The sequence below is a fragment of the Schistocerca cancellata genome, chromosome 4, assembly GCF_023864275.1.
Source record: "Schistocerca cancellata isolate TAMUIC-IGC-003103 chromosome 4, iqSchCanc2.1, whole genome shotgun sequence".
Taxonomy (NCBI): Eukaryota; Metazoa; Arthropoda; class Insecta; order Orthoptera; family Acrididae; genus Schistocerca; species Schistocerca cancellata.
The window spans coordinates 80,679,599-80,706,500 of NC_064629.1; the positions used below are offsets into that span (position 1 = coordinate 80,679,599).

Consider the following 26,902-nt stretch of genomic DNA (forward strand, 5'->3'; position numbering starts at 1 on the left):
CGTAAGCATTGTCATGCTTTGCCATAGGTCTCCATACAATTTTGTACTTATACTGGGATAGAAGCAAAGCCAAATGTTGTACTTTTTGAGCAGTATCTGTACAAACCAACTTTGATGGATGAAACAAGGACTGCAAAGACTTGTAATCTGTCACTAAATAGAACTTGCAAACAGATAGTGATGGAATTTTGTCACACCACACACATCTTTTTCAATTTTTGAATAATTGCACTGACTTTGAGGCAAAAGCAATAGGTCTGTCTTATGCACCATTTCTCTACAAAAGCACAGCACTGATTCCATAAGAGGAAGCATCTAGCCGGCCACGGTGGCCGAGCAGTTCTAGGCGCTTCAGTCCAGAACTGCGCTGCTGCTACAGTCGTAGGTTCGAATCCTGCCTCGGGCATGGATGTGTGTGATGTCCTTAGGTTTAAGTAGTTCTAAGTCTAGGGGACTGATGACCTCAGATGTTAAGTCCCATAGTGCTCAGAGCCATTTGAACCTTTTGAAGCATCTACTTGCAAAATCACAGGCTTGGCAGGATCAAAATGTAGTAAACATCTGTCACTGAGCAAGGCATTTTTGAGTTTCTGAAATGCGTCTTGACAGTCCTTAGGCCTCCCAAAAGATACATTTTTTTGACACAGGTGATGCGATGGAGCTACTATCTGTGAATCATTCAGAATGAAACAAAAGTGTATGTCAACTTGCCTAACACTGACTGCAGTTCAGATACATTGCAAGGAACAGTCAGGTCATGGATTGCAGGCAAATGAGATTGGAGGGGGTGCACACCGTGACTGTTTATCACATGACATACTGTAGTTCTGTCTGAAAAAAGTCACACTTTTCAAGACATTACTTGAGTCCTGCATCGAAAAAGAGTACACAAATTGGCAATGCATTCCTCTGGTGTATGACCTGAGATGACAATATCATCAAGGTAGTTTGAACAGAACAGCACTTGACCAGTCAACTGTTCCAAGTAACACTGAAAAATGGTGGGTGTGGAGGCACTGCTGAAGGGAAAATGCAAATACTTGAGCAAGCCTAAGTGTGTATTAACAACAAACACTTTCTGTGATTCATTATGTAGTGGTATTTGCAAATAATCATCATGCAAATCTATCTTAAAAAAGTAATGGCCTGGGCCAAGCCTGTCCATAAGTTCCTCAGGGCAAGGCAATGGATAAGTGTCAATTATTGTCTGTGGATTGACTGTAGTTTTGAAGTCAACACAAATGCATATGCAACCAGAAGGCTTCGGCATCAAAACCAATTGACTTGTCCACTGGCTAGCTTGCATTGGAGCAGTCACACCATTGTGTTGCAATTCTTTTAATTCACTGGCTACTTGGTCTCATAAAGCAATGGGAACGGGCCGAGCCCAGAAAAACTTAGGCTGTGCATTGTCTTTCAGGGTAATCTGCACTTATCCAAGACTGTCAGAAAAGAGTTCAGGAAATTCCTTAATTATTTTTATTTTTTACTTGGAATTATCCTTTCTGGAAGGTTCTTTTGTTTGTAATGTTTGTATATTCTGGAATATTTTATGTTTGCATAAATAGCTGCACTATTTATCCAGGAGGTCATTTCTATTCTGTCTGGACAGTGGTGTTTGTAATAAATGTTCATTGAATGCTAAGTGTTGTATTTCAGTGATGATCCTGGTTTTGAATTTGGACTTGAGTGTGGTTATGACGTACATTATATGATTCTAATTATGACAAATAAACTTTCAGATTAATCTTACCACCATGGTAAGTCATAAACATTAACGCAGAGAAAACTAGAGATTATCAAATTCATCAGTCATACAGTTGAGATAGACAAAGAGTGCCAAGAAAATTTTGGTATGACAAGAAATCTGGGAGCATTTTCTCAATTTATTTATAATTATTTAAACTTTTGCATTATTACCTACTACGTATTTAATTTTCACATTCAACAGAAGTTATACCAAAGTATTTTACTACTGGTAGAATCACGATCAAGGAATTTTGTACAACATTGTATTTTCTAAATGATGTTACAGCCCCTAGAGACAATTTTCATTTCTTGTGTTAAATGATACGTACAAAAATTCTTGAAAACCATCACAAGCTATTAGTACTGATTTTTAGTATCACACTGTGGAACATTGACAAATTAAGAAAATATTTATAGATTTAAAAAATGCAAACAGAAATGGCAAGGTTAAAGTAACTCATAAATGGGGCAAGTTTGCCAACTATGTTAAAACAAGCACAAATTGCCAATAAATAAGAGATAAAAGAACATTTAAACCATAAAATCTCTAAAAGAATATTTAAACTTTGAAAGCTGTTTATTGGAAAGGTTTGTTCATGTTAAGATTCAAAACATTAGAATAGGCAGTTTTAAACCCACACTCTTGAGACTGAAATTCTGGGAAGTAAAAACTTTTCCCACTGACAGTCATTCAACGACATGAATCGTCAAGCTCTCTGTCTCCATAGGATCTAAAATGACTTCTTTGTGAGTCTCTTCTTCCTCTTTATTGCTCAATGTAGTCTGGTGGCTTGGTGTTTTTAAATGGAGGCGTTTTATTTTCTGAGATTCAAAGTTGAATAATACCTCTTTCGCCCACTTTGCCACTGCTCATTTCCTCACAAACCACTGCAGAAACAGTAAGTTGCAGAATAACATCATCATAAATTTCATACCTGTGGCCATCCAGCTTGCTGCTAATGTGTCATGTAATTTTAACAATATATGAAACAAAATAGTAGGTGCATGATCTGAAAAAAGTGCCAAAATGTAAGAAAACTGAGATAGTGCTGGTTGGCAAAGTTGTCACGTTTTCACAAAGCTTCTTTGTGTAACATTGCCAAGTGATATTACTTGACATAAATGAAACATAATATATACCTCTAAAAATGATTCTGACAGACAATTATATGCAAAACAAGTCGTTTTTACTCAGATGTAAATAAATGAGCAGGGCGATTCACTCTTGTAGACAACCAGAAAATCATCTTTTCCAAGGTGAAAAAAAAAAATTTCAACAAGGAATTGTTAACATAAGTCAGTGCTGAAAATATATAAAATGAGCATTGTTAAACCCTTTTGTGTATGGTTCAAACAGTGTTTTGTCTGTTGGTTTGGTCAGGAACTAGATAGAGTGCTAAAAATAGTTGTTTTCAAACAACAGCAAAGTTGTCCCTTATTGCAAAGTTGCCCCATTTGGTATCTGTTATTTTTATCGAAAATATCTTTCTTTCTTAGTACTCAAACTTTATCTTGCTAGAGCCTTACAATGAACCCATAAGTTTCTGCTCACCTATTATTGCTTATTTTAAAGATACCATCCATGTAGCTAACAGCGTGTCAAACCCTTGTAACCTAATGTTCTAATAATTAATCTTCAGGGAACGCTTTCCTTCACCATTTTACAAATAATTCAGTTCAGTTATATTTGATAAGGTTCAAAATGCAGCTTACAGGAAGCCAGCTTAGTAAAGCTACAAAATCTTCTATGAACTATGATACAGTGTTTATTGTTTTACAGGCAGGAGAATTATAATACTGACACAGAGAACTTCTGATTTTTAACTTTTATTATCAGCATGTAGTTGCCTAAATTATTTTCAAAAACATCTCTACAACCATCGCAGTGTACCAAACCCAAAGCTGTTAGCAAAAGCACTCATGTCGTTTGTCTGCTGCTACGGCCTATTAACGCTAAATTTTGCTGCATTCTCCTAACTGATATGTATGTCATATGTCTCACATTGATTTCTGTGGTTATATTTCATGCAGTGTTGCTTTTCTGTTAGCACTGACAACTGTACACAAACACCACTGCTCTTCTTCATTAAATGAAAGCTGTTGGCCATTGCATTGTCTGTAGTGAGAGGTAATGTCTGCAATGTATTCTCAGTACACTCTTGACACTGTGGATCATGAAATATTGACTTCCTTGATGATTTCCGAAATGTAATGTCCCTTGTGTCTAGTTCCAACTATAATTCCACCTTCAAAGTCTGTTAATTCCCATCATGCAGCCACAATCATATTGGAAACCTTTTCACATGAATCACCTGAGTAGAAATGAAAGCTGCACCACTGCACTGACCTTTTATACCTTGAGTATGCAATACTACCACCATCTGTGTATGTGCATATCACTATCCCATGACTTTTGTCACCTCAGTGTAATTAGAAAAGTATTACTTCTTACAATGTTGAAATTATAAAAGTATTACCTCTTACAATGTTGAATAAAAGAGCATTCTTTTATGTACCAGAAATAAATTCTTTGCTGTTATATGTCGATAGCTAGCTGAAAGGAATTACTTCAAAGTTTGTGATAATTATTTTAGTTTTGATGAGATCTCTTCATTAATGCACATAATTTTCAAAAGTGTGAACTATTCTTTTATGTAAATGTAAGTTGTGTTTTATTGAATTAAATAGATTTTTTGCATACTGATACATAATATTTCTTTTGAATATATGTTTGGCCATACCTGGGAATTGTGTAATGCTATTCCAGAACAGAACAGTTGGTGATAAATACAGTATTCACAACATGGTCCGAATTCACACTAAGTCTTGGTTAAAAAACTCTAAAAATCTCAGGCCACGTATCTCAAAACATATTTTGTTTGTAAAAGTATCATGTCATTTCAGTATTCTTTAGAAACATTAATTGAATGTCTTTCAGTTCTACTCAAATTTAAGTAACCAAGACAGAACTGGAATATAAATAACCCCCCACCCACTCACCCCCCCCCCCCCCCCCAAAAAAAAGACCAGTTCATTCCAGTTTTGCATCTTAATCAACATACATATTCCACAAGCCGTGGTAGAGGGTACCTTGAACCACTACTAGTCATTTCTTTTCCTGTTTCACTCTGAACAGAGTGAGGGAAAAATGACTGTCTGTATGCCTCCATATAAGTCCTAATTTCTCTTATCTAATCTTTGTTGTCCTTATGCAAAATGTATATTGGTGGTAGTGGAATCATTCTGCAGTCAACTTCAAATGCTGGTTCTCTAAACTTTCTCAATAGTGTTTCATGAAAAGAACATTGTTCTTCTTCCAGGGATTTCCATTTGAGTTCACAAAACAGCTCCATATACTGACATCTTGATTGAAACTACCGGTAACAAATCTAGCACCCCTCCTCTGAATTACTTAGATGTTTTCCTTTAATCTGACTTGGTGAGGATCCCAGATACTCAAGTAGTACCCAAGAATGGACCACACTAGTGTTCCATATGAGATCTCCTTTCCAGATGAACCACACTTTCCTTAAATTCTCCCAATAAACTAAAGTTGACCCTTCCTCCTTCCCTACTACCATCCTTATGTGCTCGGTCCCTCTCATATTGCTTTGCAGCATTACACTTATTTATTGGTGTATTGTTGGTCTCCCAATGTTTCCAGTTTATAAACTGTACCCAACAACAGTTATTGCCTTTTAATGTGAAAGCTTTCTGATAGAATTCTCATAGTTCTTACTGCAATTATATCCCATTTTAAAGTCACTCAGTTCTACTTTGGCTCATTTTGACCAAAATTAAATGCACCTCTCCCATCTTAATTCTTTCTGAAATGTATTTCAGTTTGAAACAGAAATTTGGCTGTTACTCAAGAAGGTTATTATTATATAGCAGTAAGTGAATGAAATTCAGCACAATAGCACAAATACTCCAAAAAGTTATTATTAAGAAATTTATATTTTCCCAATCAATGTAAAACTTTATTCTTAATTATTTCTCAAATAAATACTAATTTTCATTCAGGATAGTAATTTACTGTCAATGTTTCAGCACTTTGGTTTGCTTGGCTGTAATTCTTTTTTCACAGTTTGCATGCTTCTTGACAATCTTGTTTAAGCTTTGTATGGATATTTTTATTTTGGTGTAATTTTTATTTCACAATATTGCACATAATCTTTTGCTGAGACCACTGTGAAAAATTCCACAATAATTATATGGAAAATATCTTTTTGAGAGTATAATGTGAATGAGAGAAACTTTAATGGTAAAAGTTATCATTTATCTCATTCTTACAGGCAGTTTGAAACTAAAGAACGGCAATTTAGAGGACAGCTAATGAGTTTGGGGACTGTTCTCCCTTTACTTCAACTGCACCTTCTTCTCTGCTCATCCTTTTCTTCATCAGCAAACAAGTATCAGTTTTTAGATCTAGCTTATCCTATGATGGACAGGCTAGCCGCAGTATCACAGCTTAGTCAGCCTCTAAGGTTTGTATGTAGAATTTCATAAGTCTTATAATGTCACATTTCATTTAATATTTCTATAAATATCTTGTATAATAAACTACACTACATTCTTACACACTCTTTTTGTTTTATTGTATTAGTACGTGCACATATGTGGTTATGCATTTACTTCATGTGTATGGATGTTGAGAAGTACTGTTTGGTTTTGCATGTCTGTTAGATTACTTTGTATCCTTTGATGATGATTGTGGAAGAATTTCTATACTTTTGCCCAAATATAAAGGAATTACCCATTCACCAGCTTTGATTCATTGACTGTTTTTGGGAAACATGTTTGTTGTAACTATGTAGTACACGAGACCTGTCCAAAGTGACCCAAATATGGCTTTATTCATGAAGCACTCAGCTACCATAGAAAACAGACTTGCATGAATCTCCTTGTGAAAATAAGAGCCTATGGTATATCAGACCAGCTGTGTGGCTGTATTGAAGAGTTTTTAGCAAACAGAACACAGCATGTTGTTCTCAATGGAGAGACATCTACAGACGTTAAAGTAACCTCTGGCGTGCCACAGGGGAGTGTTATGGGACCATTGCTTTTCACAATATATATAAATGACCTAGTAGATAGTGTCGAAAGTTCCATGCAGCTTTTCGCGGATGATGCTGTAGTATACAGAGAAATTGCAGCATTAGAAAATTGCAGCGAAATGCAGGAAGATCTGCAACGGATAGGCACTTGGTGCAGGGAGTGGCAACTGACCCTTAACATAGACAAATGTAATGTATTGCAAATACATAGAAAGAAGGATCCTTTATTGTATGATTATATGATAGTGGAACAAACACTGACAGCTATTACTTCTGTAAAACATCTGGGAGTATGCGTACGGAATGATTTGAAGTGGAATTGTTGGTAAGGCAGGAGCCGGGTTGTGATTCATTGGGGAGAGTCCTTAGAAAATGTAGTCCATCAACAAAGGAGGTGGCTTACAAGACACTCGTTCGACCTATACTTGAGTATTGCTCATCAGTGTGGGATCCGTACCAGGTTGGGTTGACAGAGGAGATAGAGAAGATCCAAAGAAGAGTGGTGCGTTTTGTCACAGGGTTATTTGGTAAGCGTGATAGCATTATGGAGATGTTTAGCAAACTCAAGTGGCAGACTCTGCAAGAGAGGTGCTCTGCATTGCGGTGTAGTTTGCTGTCCAGGTTTTGAGAGAGTGCATTTCTGGATGAGGTATCAAATGTATTGCTTCCCCCTACTTATACCTCCCGAGAAGATCACGAATGTAAAATTAGAGAGATTTGAGCATGCACGGAGGCTTTCCAGCAGTCGTTCTTCCTGCAAACTGTACGCAACTGGAACAGGAAAGGGAGGAAATGACAGTGGCACGTAAAGTGCCCTCCACCACACACCGTTGGGTGGCTTGTGGAGTATAAATTTAGATGTAGATGTAACAAGATAAACTACATTGATGTGAATGGCACACTGGAAAGACACATGAGAGGGACCAGTTAATGCTTTTCCGTGCATATATGTGCATGAGTTGCAAGCAGATGGCATGGTGGAGACCTTTCCATGTGCATGCCTACCACAGGTGACCTCCAGCCACCGGCCTGCACTGATCACTGATACAGTGGGTGGCTGGTTCACACACACATATGTGGCAACACCACACTCTTCCTATATGCACTAGTCGCAGGATATAACACATCTCTCCCTCATGCAAAGTGGATGCCCAGGTGATGGAGAAAACTCTGCTGGCCAGCCAAGAGACACATCCATCAGGTCCAGAGCAGCAGTAGCTGGTGTCGATGGAGGGGGAGGAACGATGTGCTGGGTGGCCATCAGATCGTAGAGCCAGACTGCACAGGGACGTAGGTTCGGCTGAGGGCAGTGGGCTTGTGCAGTGCCCAAAGACAGCGCTAGAGAAAAGGAAGCCATCATGACATTGTCATCAGCAGGCAAGTCCCAGTGCAGGGATGGCAAGGTTGGACCCATTGGTGTTGATGGCTGATTTGATGATTGGAGAAGGGGCTGATGGAGATGCGCCAACTGGAACAGCAGGCTGTAGCAAAAGACCCGAGGCCAGAGATGGACTGGCACTCAGTGCCATGAAGCTGGACCCCAGGGAGGAGGGCGGAGGGTAGTCCAGTGGGCTGAGGCAACAGTGGCCACACCCGAGAGCCTGTAGCTTCCGACGGTGAGTGGGCACACAACTGATCGAGGTGGCATGCCACCATCCCCATTGACCATACAGATGTCACACAGACAGGGTCTCCGGGGTGGATGACAGTAGCCAGTATCCACTTGGGACAGTAACCACACCCTCACGCCCACACCGGCGATTCCAGCATGAAGTGGTTGAATGGATCTGACCACAGCAGGTGCAGCACAGGCTGCAGAAGGTGGAGCAGCATGCATGGCTGCTAGCCATGAAGCAGCTCAGCCAGGCTCTGCTTCCCCATAGGCGTGAAGTGATAGGTCCTCATGAAATGGAGAAGGGCATCATCCAGAGAAGAATCCACAACAACCTTTTTTTGTGACTTGCTGTTCTGCCTAGTTGTTCTACCTTGTCATTTGTTTGAGGGAGGAATGATGGAGCTGTAACATGATGAATGCCTTGATGGGAACAACAGTTGAAAGTGAGGAATGAAGTGGGGCCCATTATCAGAAACGAAGGTACAAGGCGACCTCGCAATACAAAAAAAACCCTTAAAAGCATACAAATTCTGACCTCAGCTGACAACGATGCTTGCCAGAGAATGTAAGGAAACTGGGAAAATGCATCCACAGCCAGGAGCCAATAGGAATTCAAGAAGGAAGCTGCAAAGTCTACATGAATGTGTTCCCATGGCTGGCGCTGAGCAGGCCTGGGGGACAGAGGTGCCTGGCAGTCGTGCATTGTCAGGCACACTACTCACAAGCCGTGACAAAATGAGCACTGTTTCCATCAGTCCTTGGCCAAAATACATGTCTCCTAGCTAACAGTTTAGTGCATGAATTTTGCAGGTGATCAGCCATGGAGGACCCCATGACAATATCATCCAGATAATTAATGCAACCCAGGACAAGCATAATCATTCGCTCTAAAAGTCTTTGGAAAATGACAGGGGTGCTAGCCACACCAAAAGGAAGGCGCAAACATTGATAGATACCAAAACGAGTATTCAAAACCAGAACTCACTGAGCCTCTTCAACCACAGGAACCCATAGATACACTTCAGACAAATCAATTTTAGAAAAGTATCGGTGGCCCAATCATTTCACCAACAGTTCCTCCTGTTGTGCGAAGGATATGTATACATGATACACTCCACATTGACAGTAGTACTGAAGTCATCGAAGATGCAAAGTTTCCCCAATGGTTTTCAAACTTCAACCTACAGAGACGACAATTCACTAGCCATAACAGGATGAACTTCTCCTAGAGATTGGAGTCTGTCCAATTCTGCTTCAACTTGATCTTTCATGATGACAGAAATAGTATGCACATGACAAAAATGAGGCCAAGCCATGTATTTTGAAGAAATATGAGCAGAAAAATTCATAGCACATCCTATATCTTCTGAAAACAAGTCTGAATAATTCTCATTCAATGTTTCTGACTGAGAATGTGGTATCTGATTGGAAAAAGATGAACTGCATCACTGATGGAAAATCCAAATGCCTGAAATACATCCATCCCAAACAAGTTCTGAACATCAGCAACCACGAAAAATGCAAGGGAGTGAACCACTGACTAGTAGGAGGCAGATGCAGTAAATTGTTGCAACAGTGCAATGTACTGTTTTTTATAACAGACCAGCTTCAACATGACCAGTTTCAACAGCAGTGAGCCTAAACTCACACTGATTTGAGTGTTCAATAATGGCAGTGCAGCACCTGTGTCGATCTGTAGACAGATCATATGGCAAAAAACACTTAACTCAATAAACAACTTGGAAGAAGTCCCAAGCATTGGAGTCACACAGTTCATGTCCATGTCCATATCCTGAACAACCGCCGATGAATGACACATGGAGGTGATGTGGCCTTTCTTCAGGCAAGCATTAAAAGTAGTCCACTGCTTAGGGTGCACTAAATGTTCATTCCAGACAAAGTAGAAAGAAGAAGAAGATGGAAACTGAGAATGCTGATGCTGGTGTTATGGCAGTTGCGGCTCCTTTGCCCAGGCTTGGTCAGCTCAGTGCTGTCCTCACATGTATACCGTCACCATTGCCGCTTCCTCACGCAAGCTATCTGTCGTCCTTGTGGGCATATCATGTGATACTACTGCCACATCACCCCACAGTCACAGGATATAACAGTGATTGATTGCAACAAGTGTTTATTATATTCTGTATATTAAGTTATGAGTTCCTTGGATGCTGTATTCATATTGTAATGACATTTTGGTAAAAGGATTAGCAATAAATTTAGATTCAGAGTGATGATAACTCATGTGCAAATTCTGCATTGAATGAGACAGGGAAGAGGCCTATAGTGGACATTGGTTCATTGTTCAGTTTTAGAAATTTTATTTATGTATGTTACCCATTTTTGCAATTGTTCAGTAACCGAATAGCAGCATCATTGATTAATTGTCCTTTGTGAAACAACATGTTAGACATGATTGAACACTAGTTTTCATGTTTATGTTGACTATTTTTGGGCCCCAACTTCAATAACCAGTGTCAGATGCTAAACTTTCTAAACTGCTAGTCTTAGCATACATTAATGTTTTTGAAAATTGCAGTACAAAGATGGGCCTGTGTGACTGAAATGAACTTTATACCGCAGTTATGTACTTCTGAACTGCCAAATGATCAGAATTACATAATTGTAGATGACCTCTAAATTTAAGATTTTGATGTAGCATAAAGGCCAAACATTTATTGTACAGGTTGAGGAGTGTGATGGATGAACATCAGAAAGGAGACAGCAAAAGAAAGTTAATTAAAACTTAAGATATATTATCATTGATGGAATACAGAAAGGGCTTTCCCCTGGGATGGAGCAGGTGGAGGTTCACTGCTAGTGCAGGAGTTTGGATAAAGAAATGAATGCAGTAGGGAATGGGAGAGGTGGTGGCTCATGTTCATGTGGCAGGTGGCTGAGCCCCAATAAAAGACATGACCTTGAGCACAGGGCAGTGTGAACAGATAATATTTTGCATCTGGTGGCACATGGTGTTGTATACTGCAATCTCCCCCTGAGGCTGTGTCCATCACAGCTGACATTTGTCACCAACAACTGAGACATCTTTCAGTTGCAATGTAATAAAAATGGCCAACAGAACTGCAGCAAGTGTTGCTACTATATGGTAATGCACTCTGCTGATTTCACAAATAAAAGTATCCAGGAGTTTGCTATTCTTCTGGTCTTGTGCCCTCAACTGTTTACCTTTTCCACTCCTTATCGAATAACCATCAAGAAAATTCCTTTCTGGATGAAAATTCACTTCAAATCTGGCTCAGTGACATCTTTAACTCTGTACGAGTAGGTTTCTACTACAGACATGGAATCCGTAAACTATCTGAGCATTGTCAGACTATTTTAGATGATGATAGAGAATATATTGTGATGACTGATTTCTCTTTCATATTTACTCTTGTGTTCTGTATAGTAATGGAAAAATGCCACTGTACTAATACAACAGAATTTGAACTTACCATGATGAAAGTCTATTTTAATTAAACATAAAGTAAGTAAGTGAGAATGCTTAATTGGCATGAATTAGTAGGGTATTATACCTTTTGGACTTCAGAACAGTATGTGTTTATGTGCTGGCCTGTGTCATAGCCAAGTAGTGTGGATATGAAACATATGGGCTGGATGCCTAAATAATAATAATAATAATAATAATAATAATAATAATAGTAATTTATTCAGTGCAGCTAAAATTGTGTGTTTACAGAAACAAAAAATTATGTCAGCAGAAAAAGACTTTATCAAAGTATGCAGCAATACACATTTTTCACCCTTGCACTATGGGGTACTGGAAGTAGTGAGAAAACTTATGATGGAGAAGTTTTCTTAACATTTATGTACTGATTTTCGATTTGGTTACTTGTGATTCTGTCACAGAATAGCTAAAAAACTAACCTCCATTTAGAGTGGAACCCAGAGCCAATGTAGACTTAACTTTATAGCGTAATCCTGTTTCTTCGGAGCTAGCAAAGAGCTGCTTCATTTGTCTCTCCCTTGTTGCCCTAGTACTGACTAAGACAAATAAGTTGCAACATAAATAGATGAGAAACTACAGTTTCAACATGGAACAAGCTTCCTGGACAGAAAACTATAAATTTGTAACCCGATGTTGCATTTTAAGTGAAAAGTCACTCAGATTGTTGAATGGAAATGACAAGAAAATATTAAGGGAATTTATCAGGATAAGTTTTTGCCATCCAGGAAGTAATTTGATGGTCTCAGTAGTGCCAAACATACTCTGCATAGTTGGCATGTTTCATTTATACTATCAGCAGGAAAAATATGTTTCCATATCAGATGTGCTTGTTGAGAGTGCTTGGTAGTGACTACTGTTTGCATCTCAAAGATGTGGCTGCTGAGGGCTGGGATACTGAAAGTATAAGCCAAGGAGTTTTATTCATATTTCTGTGCTGAGGTTTAAGGAATAGTATGTAGTTACTTATAATACTCAGATGCACAGACTGCAAACTAATTATTAGAAATCAAAAGTGTCAAAATTATTTTTCTTTTTCTGTCTTAAGTATATTGAAAACTGAGAATTTAATTCGCAAGACATGATCCAGATTTTGGAGCATCTCCATTGGTTATATTGTAAACGTAATGAGTGGACAACACGTCTTTTGATCATTATGGATGTATAAAATGTTTTTCTTAAGAATGCTGTCATTGGCACTAACCCCAGTGCAGATGAACACAAATGAGAAGCGAATAACACAGCATTGATTGCAAAATGTGAACATCCATAGGAAGACTTCATAAGATATTAATAACATAAAGTTCCAAATTACAATAGTCTGCTGCACTAGTACCAGAGAAAGCCAGATCAGAAAGCTGTGAAGAAATGAAACCAGCATGTGTGTATAATGGAAGCTCAATTCCAGGTTCTGCTAACATGAAAGGACAAGCCGTTATCATCAGTATGTGCAACAAGGAACTCAAAACATTGACAGTAATATCTAGAATAAGTTATCCATAAGTGAAACTGTCAGTTGGCTTATAAATACTACAGGACCTACAAGTATCAGCTACTCATAATGATTACAATATAACTGCTACTCATGCTTTGTCAATAGAAGCAAAAAGTGCCTAAGTTCAAGGTGCTCTTCAAATCGTCCACATGCACTGCAAGTTGTATGACATAATGCATTTTCCTCCTAGTAGACATAATTGTGTTGAGCAAGAAACACACTGCATTTAGGAGTGGACATGGTCCCCAAGGATACGTGCATACTTGTGTTGATCCACTGCACCTTCCAGACAGATGAGATCACTCAGGGAATGCAACAAAAACATTCCCCATACTATAATGTTTCCGCCTCCAGCCTGAACCTTTCCAACAATCATTGCAGGGTGTTTGACATCTATCCTAAGGAGTATAAAACATGATTTGACTGAAAAGACAACCTGTTGCTATCCACTGCACAACCAGTGAGGTACTGGTGTGCAAATTACAGCCTTCATCACTGACGAACAGCACTCGGCACGGGAGCGTGAACCACGCGCCTGCTGTGGAAGCCTATATGCAGTAAAGTCTGCTGAATGGTCAGTGAGGAGACACTGTTTGTAGCTCCTCGGTTCATCTGGACATTCAGTTGCTCAACAGCTGCACACCTATTCGCCCATACACATCTCTGCAGCTATTGTTAACTCCTGTCATCTTCAGCCCTTGGTGCACCACAGTTGTCTCAGTACTGGTTTTGGATATGGCCATTTTGCCTTGCACAGTATACTTTAACCATGTCAGCAGATGAACAGTTTACAAATATATCCATTTTGGCATGGGCTAATCAAGCAGCAATTGACAGGGCAGCACTTCATGTCGTGTTGAACTTTGATGGACGGCAAGGTATGATACGATTGGTGTGATAACTATGGGTTACCACAGTTCTCCCCTCATGTTAGGGTGCATGCAAGCCGGAGTCACCCCAGCCTTTGTTGGATGTGTGTAAGCCAGTGTCACCCCAGCCTCCCTCCCTCATTGCATGTGGCACACTAAAACCCCAGAAAGGTAACATCCATGTCCTCTGAGGTGTCATCGACAGGAGGGCACCACACTGCAAAAATCTCCCTGTTGCTTGTCCTGCATCAGAGTACAGGGCCTGAAGTGACAATGACAGTGAAGGACCCATCGTGGGTGGAGCGGCAGTAGAAAATGGATGGGAACTTTGAGTAGGCATTGATGAGCACCTTCTTGGGAAGGGCTGGTGAAGTCAAAATGGATACACTCCCTGGACTGTGATGGCTCCAGCCAAGAGGAATAATGTTTCTGGGGAGTGGCCTGATGACTTGCACACGTAGAGTACACAGCAATTAAATGTTCAATTTCATGGTCTATGCTGGGCCAATAGACATGGGGGTGGTCCAACAGCTTCATGCGTGGGGTGCCTCAATGATCCTGATGCAGGAAACTAAGAACGTTGTTCTGGAGAGATGTGGGAACAAACACACATGGAACAGCATTGTCTGTGGATGATGACAAAAGAACATCATCAATGAGAGAGTCTGTGTCTCAGCAAAAAATAATAGTGGATGGGATCTGCTGCACATGCCGGAGGCCACCCATGCTGAAGATATTGGTGTGGTTGACTAAGAATGGAGTCAGCGATGATGGCTTGAATAATGTGAGAACTGCTAATCAGAAATCCATCCGTGTATGGCAAGCTTCCTCAGTGACGTAAGAACAAAGTAGTTCATCTTCATCAAAACTAGGGTTGGGTCCCATCGGCAAAGGCGAAAGAACATCTGCATTTGAATGTTGAGCCATAGAGGAGAAATGAATCCCATAATTGTACCTACACAGGGTTCAACGTTGCAGTCTATGGGCTGGCAAGTGTGCCATAGGACTAAAAAAAGAGACTGTAATGGCTGGTGATTAGTTACCAAATGAAACTTAACATGATCACTTGTGTTATAACACACAAAATAGACAACACCAGTAAATAGATAATCACTTTAATATATAAATTCCTAAAGCATTCAATACGGAGAGTGTGTACATTGCCAGGTCAATGCCAAATTAACAAACATAGATTCTTGAATGGAGTGGAGTTAGCTATTGCATGGAACACTACAAAATGATGATGAAAACACTCCACTCTAAGGTTAAATAGAGAAATATTAGATGTCTCCATATGGTGGCACTAGGCAATGTCTGTGCACACCAGTTGGAAGGCACAGCTGTCCGTACTGTCTGAAGGTGCTACCCCCTAGTGGCTGTGCTTTGTTGCTGTGCACTGGTGTGGCTGATCAAACAACAGATCTCTATGTAATGTGTTTAACTATTGATGTCAGGGATATAGATTTGCTTTTATGTTATTTGATGCCACAATTTTAATACTGGTATTTAAAGTGTTATAAATAGTATTAAGATACATGAAGAGGAATTGAAAATTGAAACTGACAGTGCATAAAAAATTACTTATCAGCAGTTCTTAGGGGTTGAAATATGACATTTTTCAAATACTTAACAGCTGTGGGGCACAACCTTCACTAAATATATTGTGTGATAAAGTTAATAATAGGTATATCAGTTGGTTCTGCAAGAAATTTGTCAATTGACTATAAGGAGTTGGTTAGTAGTAAATCATACAAGATCATCTTAAACTGTACTTTATTAGTTACTAAAATAGTATGGTTGGTCAGAAGCTATGAACATATGTATTCCTGAGTAATTGACATATTTCTGGACAAAAATGAGTGGCTTTAAATAAGTGGTATGGCTGTTGGTCTTTCAGGCCACTTTGAACTTCTGCTACGTGCTGAAGATAGCAGACATAATCATTATGTCATCGCAAGCCACACCTTCTTTATATGACATCATGCCATCTTTTCCCTTCCACTTTCCCCTACCTACCTGCCTCCCTCCCCTGCCTCCTCTCCATCATCCAGAACCTAGTATTCTACCTGGCATTAAAACAAAACATCCAACACAGCCTAGCATGTTACTGGCTACTAAAATGAAACAGCCTATCACAATGTTCAAAAATATCTGATTTTTTTAAAAATCAATTTCAGAAATATGTGTAATACTTGAGATGGGCCAAACCATTCTTTTCAGGGATCATATCAGCACCATTCACTTACTGGGATGAACTAGCTCATTTCATGATTCACCACCCAATGTTCACTTACTAAAATAAATGAAAGAAACACAATTTCCCTTTTTAATTCTAAGTCACAGTACCTGTATTGGTACCTACCTTATTTTGACATTTTTTAAATAATATAATAAGATGACTAATAATTTTCTGTTATGTTCCTTGTAGATTTAAGATTTCCAAAAAGTCCTACATTTCTTCTTCAGTAAAAATCATCCACTTCTGAAATGTACCCTGTATCAGAATCATCTAATGTGTGTTCCATATCAAAAGTTTCAACTCTGGGAAAAATCATACAAAATAGGACACTGGAAGATACTGTAACATTTACCAGCTGCACAGACTATTCGCATCAAGATATATAATTTAAGATTTGTTAGTTTTGTCATCATAACTGGCAATGAATATACATGGTGAACATTAATAAAACTTACAAACTGCAGGGACAGATTTCTGACTGGAAATGGAGGAAAAAAGGTCGTATGAACATGTGTCTCAAAATGGATGGTGTGCACGCAAAGACAACAAATCATCCCAAAACACAGGACGGAGCTGCATCACTTCCACATCACAGCAGATGTTCAAAGTGGCCTACATGGGATTACAGGTGGAAGGGATAGCAGTGGTTGTCCTGAAAGATACACATAATCGTGCTTTGACTTACATCATGTTGGTGGACCACTTGCCTGGAGCTTGTACTAGGATTCTTCTTAGTATCCCATAGAACCTGATCTACAAAATCTGCTGTATGTGCAGTTCGCTGCCTTTCTGCATGTTCCTCTGTCTGAAAGGACCCAGGATCACACTAACACCCAAAAAAGGGTTTGAAATGTTGTTTTGGTATAGCCATGCTGCCTCTCGACCATTTTCATCTGCTTGGTCATACATAAATATCATCTTGGTTTGTTCCCAACATCAATACCAGACCATTCTGCTGCTTACAGATGCTTTGTCAGTCACACAGCCTGCAACATACAAGGAACAATGGCACATGGTCAGAGGCACTGTCATTCATCAGCACCATCTACCATGGCAACTTTCCAGCCGTATGTTCACAGGAACATTTTTCTTCCATTTGCAACCAGGAATCATCCCTGCAGTTTGTTGGTTTTATTAATGTCCACCCTGTATTGTTTGCAGTGGCATGACCTCATGAACAAAGAAAATCATCATCTCTAGTGCCTCTTTCAATAAACTGAAGTTGAAGTTGTTCAGTATCATAATAAGCTACAATTCTACTCTTGTATTTTTCAGTGGAGCACCACATGGTAAGCCAAGTGAAGTAATGCAATGACCAGAATCTAGTCCATATGCTTTAAGATATAGACCACAAAAGCTTTTTTTTAAAAAAAATCAGTAAGCTGTAGTATGTTACTTTTCAAATGTAAATCAGAATATCCTCCTTGTGTGCTACACTGTAATACATTTCAAACACTTCATGCTCTTTTGTACCCACCTTGTGTTATAGTTTAACCTGTTAATAAACTTTTAGACTTATCAATTTGAGGTAAATGATCTTTCAATAAAAATGATTCATTAGTCACATTCTCATACAGAAAAATCACCTTCTGATTAACTAAATAAAACTTACAAGCATAATGAAAACATGTCCTCATTATCATGAGTTCTTCTGATTTCGTTTATTATACACACTTTTCAAAAAAAAAATTAAGTGAATCGATAAACTGGAAGTTTGTATTACATCCACTTTCATTGTGCATTATTGCAATACCCTTTGTAAATGATTTATATTTTTCCGTATATTGTGTCAGAAAAGAAATGTGACATGGCTTCATCTTAACTTGTTTGTCACTGTCTGTCATGATTTCTTTACATGTGTTCATAATCAAGGAACAGCCATCATAATTGCTCAAATTGTGAATTACAACTGGCACTGTATTGTGAGACCTGCAGTTCACACTGCAGCTGGCATGTGCAGCCCCCTCCCCCTCCCCCTCCCCCAAAATGCACAAGTGAAATGACAGTCGCTTCTATGTTTAACAATCTCTTTCTGAAACAGTTCATGGCAAATATTACAGACTTCTGTTGAGAAACACAATAATTCTTTTTCATGGCTTATTTCCAGCTATTTATTTTGCAATAAAATCTCATTCACAGCCTCAGAAATTGCATATAGCTGTTCAGGAACCATTTCATACAATTTCTGCCTCTGTACAGTTTAAATGCAGAATATGCCTGTGTATGTAATAAGCTGTTGTGAATGATGTATGCAAATGCACCTAATCAGAGTGTGAACCAGAGGTACTGCTATGACCGCAAGTAGAACCTGGTTCTACCATACATTCCATATCAACATAAATCACAAATGGCAGCTTTAGCTTCTTGTTAAATCTGGTACATCTTACATACTCATTCCTGCCACTGGGAATTATACCACTGACTGGTTTAAACTGTGCACAGTCAACTGAGTGTGTATCCAGTTTGTGTTTGGAGTGAAAATAACATAACCAGCACTCACAAATTTCACTTGTATGCTTATAAACAGTAATATTACTACTTGCCAGTGTTGAAAAGATTTTCGCACAGTAAAAATGGTATGTTTTTGTATTAGCAACTTGCATCATAAATAATTTTACATGTTTGTCACAATGATGCTTTATGACATATAACAGAACAAATAGAAATTCTGTTTGATCTCTCCTGTCTTCTATGATCATCTCTTCATAATCAGATTACTGTATGTCATAGATGTAAACATGCTTCAGATCTGCAGGAAATAGTATGTTAGCAACTTTTGTAAAAAAAAAAAAAAAAAAAATGCATGTGGCCAATATTTCGACTCACATTGTGCATCCTTATTCACAGGATATAAAGCTGCTAGAACTGACCACTTTTCCTTTGAATGAGCATTTATTACTGCATGTTTATCTGCTACCATTTTTTGCAGTTTCATATATAGTCCTACAAAGAGTTGAACTATTTCTTTCAACACCCAGTGAGAATCTCTCTTCTCAAATGCCTACAGTTTCTTCAATAGCTTACAAATAACATTAGTTGCATACCAATCATCACTAAATTTGAACAACATTAAACTCTCATCCTTTGTATTGAGTTACATTTGCTTTACTTCATCTGACTTGAGCAAGAGAAAGCTGCAGACTGCTAAAAACTGATTTTAAGCGGCTGGTTAATTTGATGTGCTCTTTTCTTAAAGATATAAGCACTGACATCCAAGAAGTGTGTAGGAGCCTTAAACCCAGACTAATGAACTATCACACCTGCACATATTTGTCTTTTTAATGCACATTTAGCAGTAACCCATTTAATATCATTGGTTGGATGTAATTAAATGTGTTTTGGAGATGGATCACCCATAGTAGTGAACTGGACAGTTCACTAACACAAATTCACAAATTATTAGGTTAGTCCCAAAGCCAGTGATGACCACAATATTCAGCCTACCGAGCAACTTTCCTGTTGGCCTTTGGTTCTCAACCACTACTCTGACTGGGTAATAGTCAGCAGCTGCTGCAGCTCTTTGACTACTGCTCTGATCAGATACTGGTACTAGACGACAGTTGCTTTGGATGCTGCAACACTGAATGTGAAAAGCATCCGTGAGTTACAGCAAGTAATCAGTAGGTGAAAGATGTAAGAATCTTAATAGTATGTCAGACTTACTTTTATTTTCTGGAGAGTTCTGCATGTTTCGGAAAACTCTCAATTTCCTCACAATCAGGTATTGCTGCTCTCTCTCCCCCTCCCTCTCCCTCTCCCCTCCCTTCATCTCTCTCTCTCTCTCTCTCTCTCTCTCTCTCTCTCTCTCTCTCTCTCTCTCTCTCTCTCTCTCTCTCTCTCTCTCACCCTCTCCCTCCCCCTCTCCCCCCTCCCCCCCCCCCTCCACCCTTGTTCTCTTTCTCCAGCTGCCTGCAGATTTTGCAACACTGAATGAGGAAAAAAAGCATGCATCAGTTACAGCAAGTAATCAGTAGTTGTAAGATGTAATATTGTTAATAATACAATGAATAGTCCAGGTTGAAATATGGAAAGGATGAATTGGTACTAACCATAAAGATGACACATTGAGTTGCAGACAGGAACAATGAAAAGACGGATACACATTAAGCTTTTAGCAAAGGTGTCATCAGAAAAGAGAAAAGAATACACACACATTCAAACAAGGTACAACTTCTCTCTCTCTCTCTCTCTCTCTCTCTCTCTCTCTCTCTCTCTCTCTCTCTCTCACACACACACGCCCACAACTACACACACACACACACACACACACACACACACACACACACACACACACACACACACACACACACATATGCCCACTATCTCTGGCTGCTCAGGCCAGACGCAATTTGAGCAGCCAGAGATAGCAGTCATGTGTGTAGGAGGTGTGCTTGCTTCTGTGAATGTGTGTATGTTTCTCTTTTCTCATGAAGGCCTTGGCCAAAAGCTTAATGTATAACAGTCTTTTGGCTGTGCCCATCTGCAACTCAACAAGTCATTTTTATGGTGAGTAGCAGTAATTGTTGTTAAGATTATAAACTGGAAAGTATATTGCAAATGAATGGGTCCAAAGGAAAGGTTCACCAAAATGATCAAAAAGACTGAGGAATTACTTCTGAGGAACAGTAGTTCACCATTCACTTTGGTCCCAGTTGGTGTTGTTCCTGAGAAGTATCATTCAGTATTCATTGTGGTCACCACTGGTCTCATACCCAGTAATGGTCATTCACAGTTCATTTTGACAGGTCTCATTCCCACCTCAGTCTAGTTCCTCTCCTTGTTCCTGCCTCAGTCTCATTTGGCTGGGTTTCTTCTTTTTTGTGCAGTCACTCATTACAGTTTAACTTTTTTATAATTACATAACTTATATAAAAATTAAGTTGTATGTAATACATACATATTTTTCAGGACAAAAAAAGAGAAATCTGCATATCTCTTCATCATTTTGGTCAAGTGTAGAACAAGACAAGTAGTTTTTTTTTGTTTGACCATGAGAAATGAGCTGCTATTTGTTTTTATTCATAGACTTTTGAAATTTCATCTGCTGGATTTAACAGTTTTTAAGATAACTTTTAATAATTTTTTAATTGTAATGTAAGAAGGTTTACATAACACTTATGATTTTCTCATTTCTTCCAAAAATAAAACAGGACACTTAGGGAGGCTCCTATTTTTCAAGTTTGTTTGTTTCTTTGTGTTACCCTGTAGTTTCATTTCTCTGCACAAACAGATGAGTTGTGGGTGGTTCCAGCTCAGATAGAAAAGGGGAAGTGGTGCCTTTCCATTTAAAAAATTGTAGAATGACATAAGATCGTATTTACTTTTTATCTCAAAAACTATTGTTTAGAAGTAGTTCTTTAATTAAATACTTTTTTACTTTCAGTTTATTTACTAATACCATATTGCTGCATTAACTTCAATAATACTACTTATAAACCTAGTATTTACTAAGTGTGTGAGGCAAAAATGATAAGAAAATAATATTTTATTTTAAGCATACTTATGCTTCGGTAAAGTCTCTTTCTTGCCCTGAAACCTTATGGAATACTCAAACACAACCTGAATTTCATATAGCTTCTCTCTCTCTCTCTCTCTCTCTCTCTCTCTCTCTCTCTCTCTCTCTCTCTCTCTCTCTCTCCCTCTCTCTCCCTCCGTCCCTCCCTCCCTCCATCCCTCCCTCCCTCCCTCCCCCCTCCCTCCCCTGCCCCCCCCCTCACTCTCTCAGCTGATAATTTACAACTTTTAGTTTAGTAACTAGGTGTAGAGCAATGATGACATCTTCATTTTCATGCCACTGTGAAGAATCTTTCTTAGGGAACTTGTCACTCAAATCAAATCTGTTTGGAGACACACTTACTGTATTAAAAATGAACTGTTCAATCCTGTTAGTCATAATTTTAGTGATTTTATTGAATGCTAGTTGAGTCTTGTATATTTTCATCTGTTGGGTCTGCTTCACAATTCAGTGTAGTTTTCATTTGGATTCAGAAGGTTAAGGTGACAGAAAAGGGAACACGCATGATTTTCAGTTTTTGTAAAGCCACACAGGGATATCACTATTGACATCCTTATACACAGTGCACACCCCTACACAAAGTTTTGAAAGAATTCTGAAATCCAAATATGGTGCTTAGGCTTCTGAAGTGCACAGGATCCTGCTTCAAATTACATACTCATAAGGAAAATGCAAACAGAACAAGTTGCAATCTTTTCGTGTGGTCATAATTCAGAGTCATCATGGAACAAACATTTTCCATATATAAATGGCTTTTGCAATCCACCTTGCATGATGTATCCCCAAGGAGCATGTAAAGATGTTACATGAGATGTTTCTTTGAGAAGAGAGTTTGCAGTTAATTAAAAAATATCAACATTATCCTCTTATACAGTATGATCATAATGTAAATGGATTTGATTACAAATGATAGATGAATCCCAGTACAATAGCTTTGGTGTAAGTTGCACATTAACCCCACCATACTGTTGCGATGTGTGTGGCTGCAAAAGTTTGGCATCCAATAATTGTGGCACTGTTAGTTAGATAAACTCATCCACCGTGGCAAGATCATACCACATTGGATGGGAAAAGTCAGTTTTTAATCATCCTGAGGCCAAAAACCTTGTAAAAAGAAACAATGACATTGGTTTTTAATTCTCCTGTGGATAACAACTACATAAAAAGTAACAAAGAAATTTTTTAACCATTGTGAGACTGCCACAAGACATAGTCAATATACTGTCCATCATTTTCCATCACAAGCTGCAATCAAAAAACAGCATTTTTCACAACAGATTGGAATGTCTTGTGGGTCACATTCAAAATGTGTTGCACAATGCATGCCTTCAGTTCAGCTATGTTTGTAATCAGAGCACTGAATGCAGCATCTTTTAGATAATCACACAGCCAGAAGTCACACGGATTATGGTTAGGTCATCTGAATGCGCAGACTGTAGGGAACTGACAACTGATAATCCTAGCATTTCAAAAATGCCTCTGCAGCAGCTGCTTCACTGACTGTGCAATGTAGAGAGGAGTGTCTTCTTGCATAAAGCTGATCCTATCCACACATCTATGCTGTTGAAAGGTTGACTCTCATTTACCAGTGACAGTAAAGGAAACAGGACCTGCAGAACCCATCTCCTCAAAAAAGAAGAAGAAGAAGAAGAAGAAGAAGAAGTAAGCGAAGCCATGAACCCACACCATGCAGTTACCTTTGAAGACTAAAGCGGTACTAGTTGATGTGCGAGCAGATGTTCTATTACTCATATTCTGCAGTTATGTGTATTGACATGACTTTGGAGATGGAAATGGGCTTTGTCTGTCCACAGAATGTTCCATGGCCATTTATTATCCACTTCCATGTGAGCAAGAAATTGTAGAGCAAATACTTGTTTTACTGACAGGCCAGCATGAAGCAACTCCTGAATATAGGTAGTTACATAGGCCAGCAATGCCATATGTTTTGTATAATTTTATGCACTGTGCTCACAGCCATGTCCAAAGTTCGGGCAATCCCGTGCACTGCGTTTTTGCACACCACCACTCTACCCCTCCGGCACCACTGTGGCCACATCTTGTACTGACGTTGGATCAGTTGTTTTCCTCCCTCTGCCACATTGCACTTCAAAAGAACTTGAACTTCAAAATAACGTTCACTTCAAAAGAACATGTCTTTCCAAATTTCATAATCATTTTCTCCAGACCCTTGGGAGACATCAGACCTTGTGGACTAGCTTTGCCAGCAGGACACAATCCTGCATTGACACAGTCATGCTGAACACCTCATATGCAGTCTGAGAAACAACTATGTACCCCATGTCTTTTATTTTACATATTCTGCGACTTACAGCACCAGCTAGTTGTAAAATTTTCATAAATTTTTCCCACTAGAACATTCTGTTGAAATTTGACATCATTCTGAGGAGTGGTTCTTTATTTACTGTGTGTTGAAACTGGAATTCTAATTATAATCACCATAATCTTATACCTCAGAGGTAAATGCAAGAGACCATTTTCCAAAACATTTTCAACAAAACACACATTTCTCTAAAAGTAATTGTATTTTGTGCTGTTGTGGGAGAAACTAATGATTTAAGTAAAAAGCCTTTCAGTGTAAGTTTCGTGGACACATTTGCCTACATTTTTCCATAATAAGTTAAATGACTGAAATACGCATAAAATTATCAGCATTGTCTAATAGTCAGCTTTTCTTTTCAAAACATTTGTGTTGAAATTAATATTTAATGAATTTATTGAAGTGTTGAATTTCATGTTTCTTTCACTCTCAATTGTTAATAGCTGCCTGTGCCTACTCAGAAGTTCTCTTTAACAAATGACTTATAACTGGTTCCAGGCATGAACCTAGGGGCCCCTCTCAGATGCTGATTGATCAAAAACTGGTTATCTTCCTCAATTGTAAAGCTCTTCAAAGCAGTGATGTGTGCTATGTCATGAAGGTTTTGGAAAAAAGTCTTCTTTCTTTTCACTTATGAAGTTCTGATAATCTCCCAGCATATTTATAGAATTAGTGCCATTGCTGATACAAAGCTTCTAATTTTAGTATACAAGTATATATTGTCATTGTTATTGTTGTTGTTGTTGTGATCTTCAGTCCAGAGACTGGTTTGATGCAGCTCTCCACTCCATGCTATCCTGTCCTGTGCAAGCCTCTTCATCTCTAAGTAACTACTGCAATCTACACCCCTCTGAATCTCCTTACTGTATTCATCTCTTGATCTCCCCCTATGATTTTAAACCCCCAAACTTCCCTCCAGTATTCAATTGGTGATCCTTTGATGCCACAGAATGTGTCCTACCAACCTATCCCTTCTTTTAGTTAGGTAGTATCACAATTTTCTCTTCTCCCCAATTACGTTCAGTGCCTCCTCATTAGTTACATGACCTACCAATCTAATTTTTAGCATTCTTCTATAGCACCACATTTCAAAAGTTTCTATTCTTTTCTTGTCTAAATTGTTTATCGCCCATGCTTCATTTCCATAAATGGCTACCTTCTAAAAGGACTTCGTAACGCTTAACTCTATACTTCTTGAATATCTCTTCTTCATAAATGCTTTTCTTGCCATTGCCAGTCTACAGTTTATATCCTCTCTACTTTGGCCCTCATCAGTTATTTTGCCACCCAAATAGCAAAACTACTCCTTAAAGTGTCTTGTTTCTTAATCTAATTACTTTAACATCATTTAATTTAATTTAACTACATTCCATTATCCTTGTTTTGCTGTTGTTGATGTTCATCTTATATCCTCCTTTCAAGAAACTGTCCATTCTATTTGGCTGCCCTTCGATGTCCTTTGCGATCTCTGACAGAATTACAATTTTATCTGCAAACTTCAGAGTTTTTATGTCTTCTCCCTGGACTTTAATTCCTACTCCAAATTTTTCTTTTGTTTCCTTTAGTGCTTGCTCAATATACAGATTGAGTAACATCAGGGATAGCCTAAAACCTTGTGCCCTCAACTGTTACAACTGCCATCTGGTTTCTGCCTCACATGTTCGTACATTTCTCCGGAATCCAAACTGATCTTCCCCGAGGTCAGCTTCTACCAGTTTTTCTATTCTTCTGTAAAGGATTCATGTTAGTATTTTGTAGCTGTGACTTATTAAACTGATAGTTCAGTAATTTTCACACCTATCAGCACCAGCTTTCTTTGGAATTGGGATTATTATATTCTTCTTGAAGTCAGAGGGTATTTCACCTGTCTCATACATCTTGCTCACCAGATGGAAGAGTTTTGTCATGACTGGGTCTCCCAAGGCTATCAGTAGCGCTAACAGAATGTTGTCTATTCCCGGAGCATTGTTTTGACTCAAGTCTTTCAGTGCATTGTCAAATTCTTCATGTAGTATCATATCTCCTCCTCATCTGCTGAACTCGTTGGCATATAAACTTGTACTACTGTAGTGGGTGTGGGCTTTGTATCTGTCTTGGCTACAATAATGCACTCACTATGCTGTTCATAGTAGCTTATATGTTTCCCTATTTTTTGTACTCGTTATTAAACCTACTCCTGCATTACCCCTATTTTATTTTGTATTTATAACCCTCTATTCACCTAACCAGAAGTCCTGTTCCTCCTGCCACTGAACTTCGCTAATTCCCACTATATCAACCTTTAACCTATCCATTTCCCTTTTTAAATTTTCTAACCTACCTGCCCGATTAAGGAATCTGACAGTCCATGCTACAATGCGAAGAATGCCAGTTTTGCTTCTCCTGATAACAACATTGTCCTGAGTAGTCCCCACACAGAGATCTGAGTGGGGGACTACTTTACCTCTGGAATATTTTACCCAAGAGGATGCCATCATCATTTAACCATACAGTAGAGCTGCATGCCCTCGTGAAAAATTATAGCTGTAGTTTCCCCTTGCTTTCAGCCCTTTGCAGTAC

At 38.7% G+C, this 26,902-nt stretch overlaps 1 protein-coding gene across 2 annotated transcripts in view; it reads left to right on the forward strand.

The window, feature by feature from the left end:
- LOC126183774 (uncharacterized) overlaps positions 1-26,902 on the forward strand; it is a 485,018-nt gene that overhangs the window by 256,126 nt on the left and 201,990 nt on the right. For both annotated transcript variants that reach the window (XM_049926010.1, XM_049926009.1), the window contains one exon: positions 6,045-6,236. In XM_049926010.1, coding sequence (XP_049781967.1) covers positions 6,045-6,236 — 192 coding nt within the window. The remainder of the gene's footprint in view (positions 1-6,044; positions 6,237-26,902) is intronic.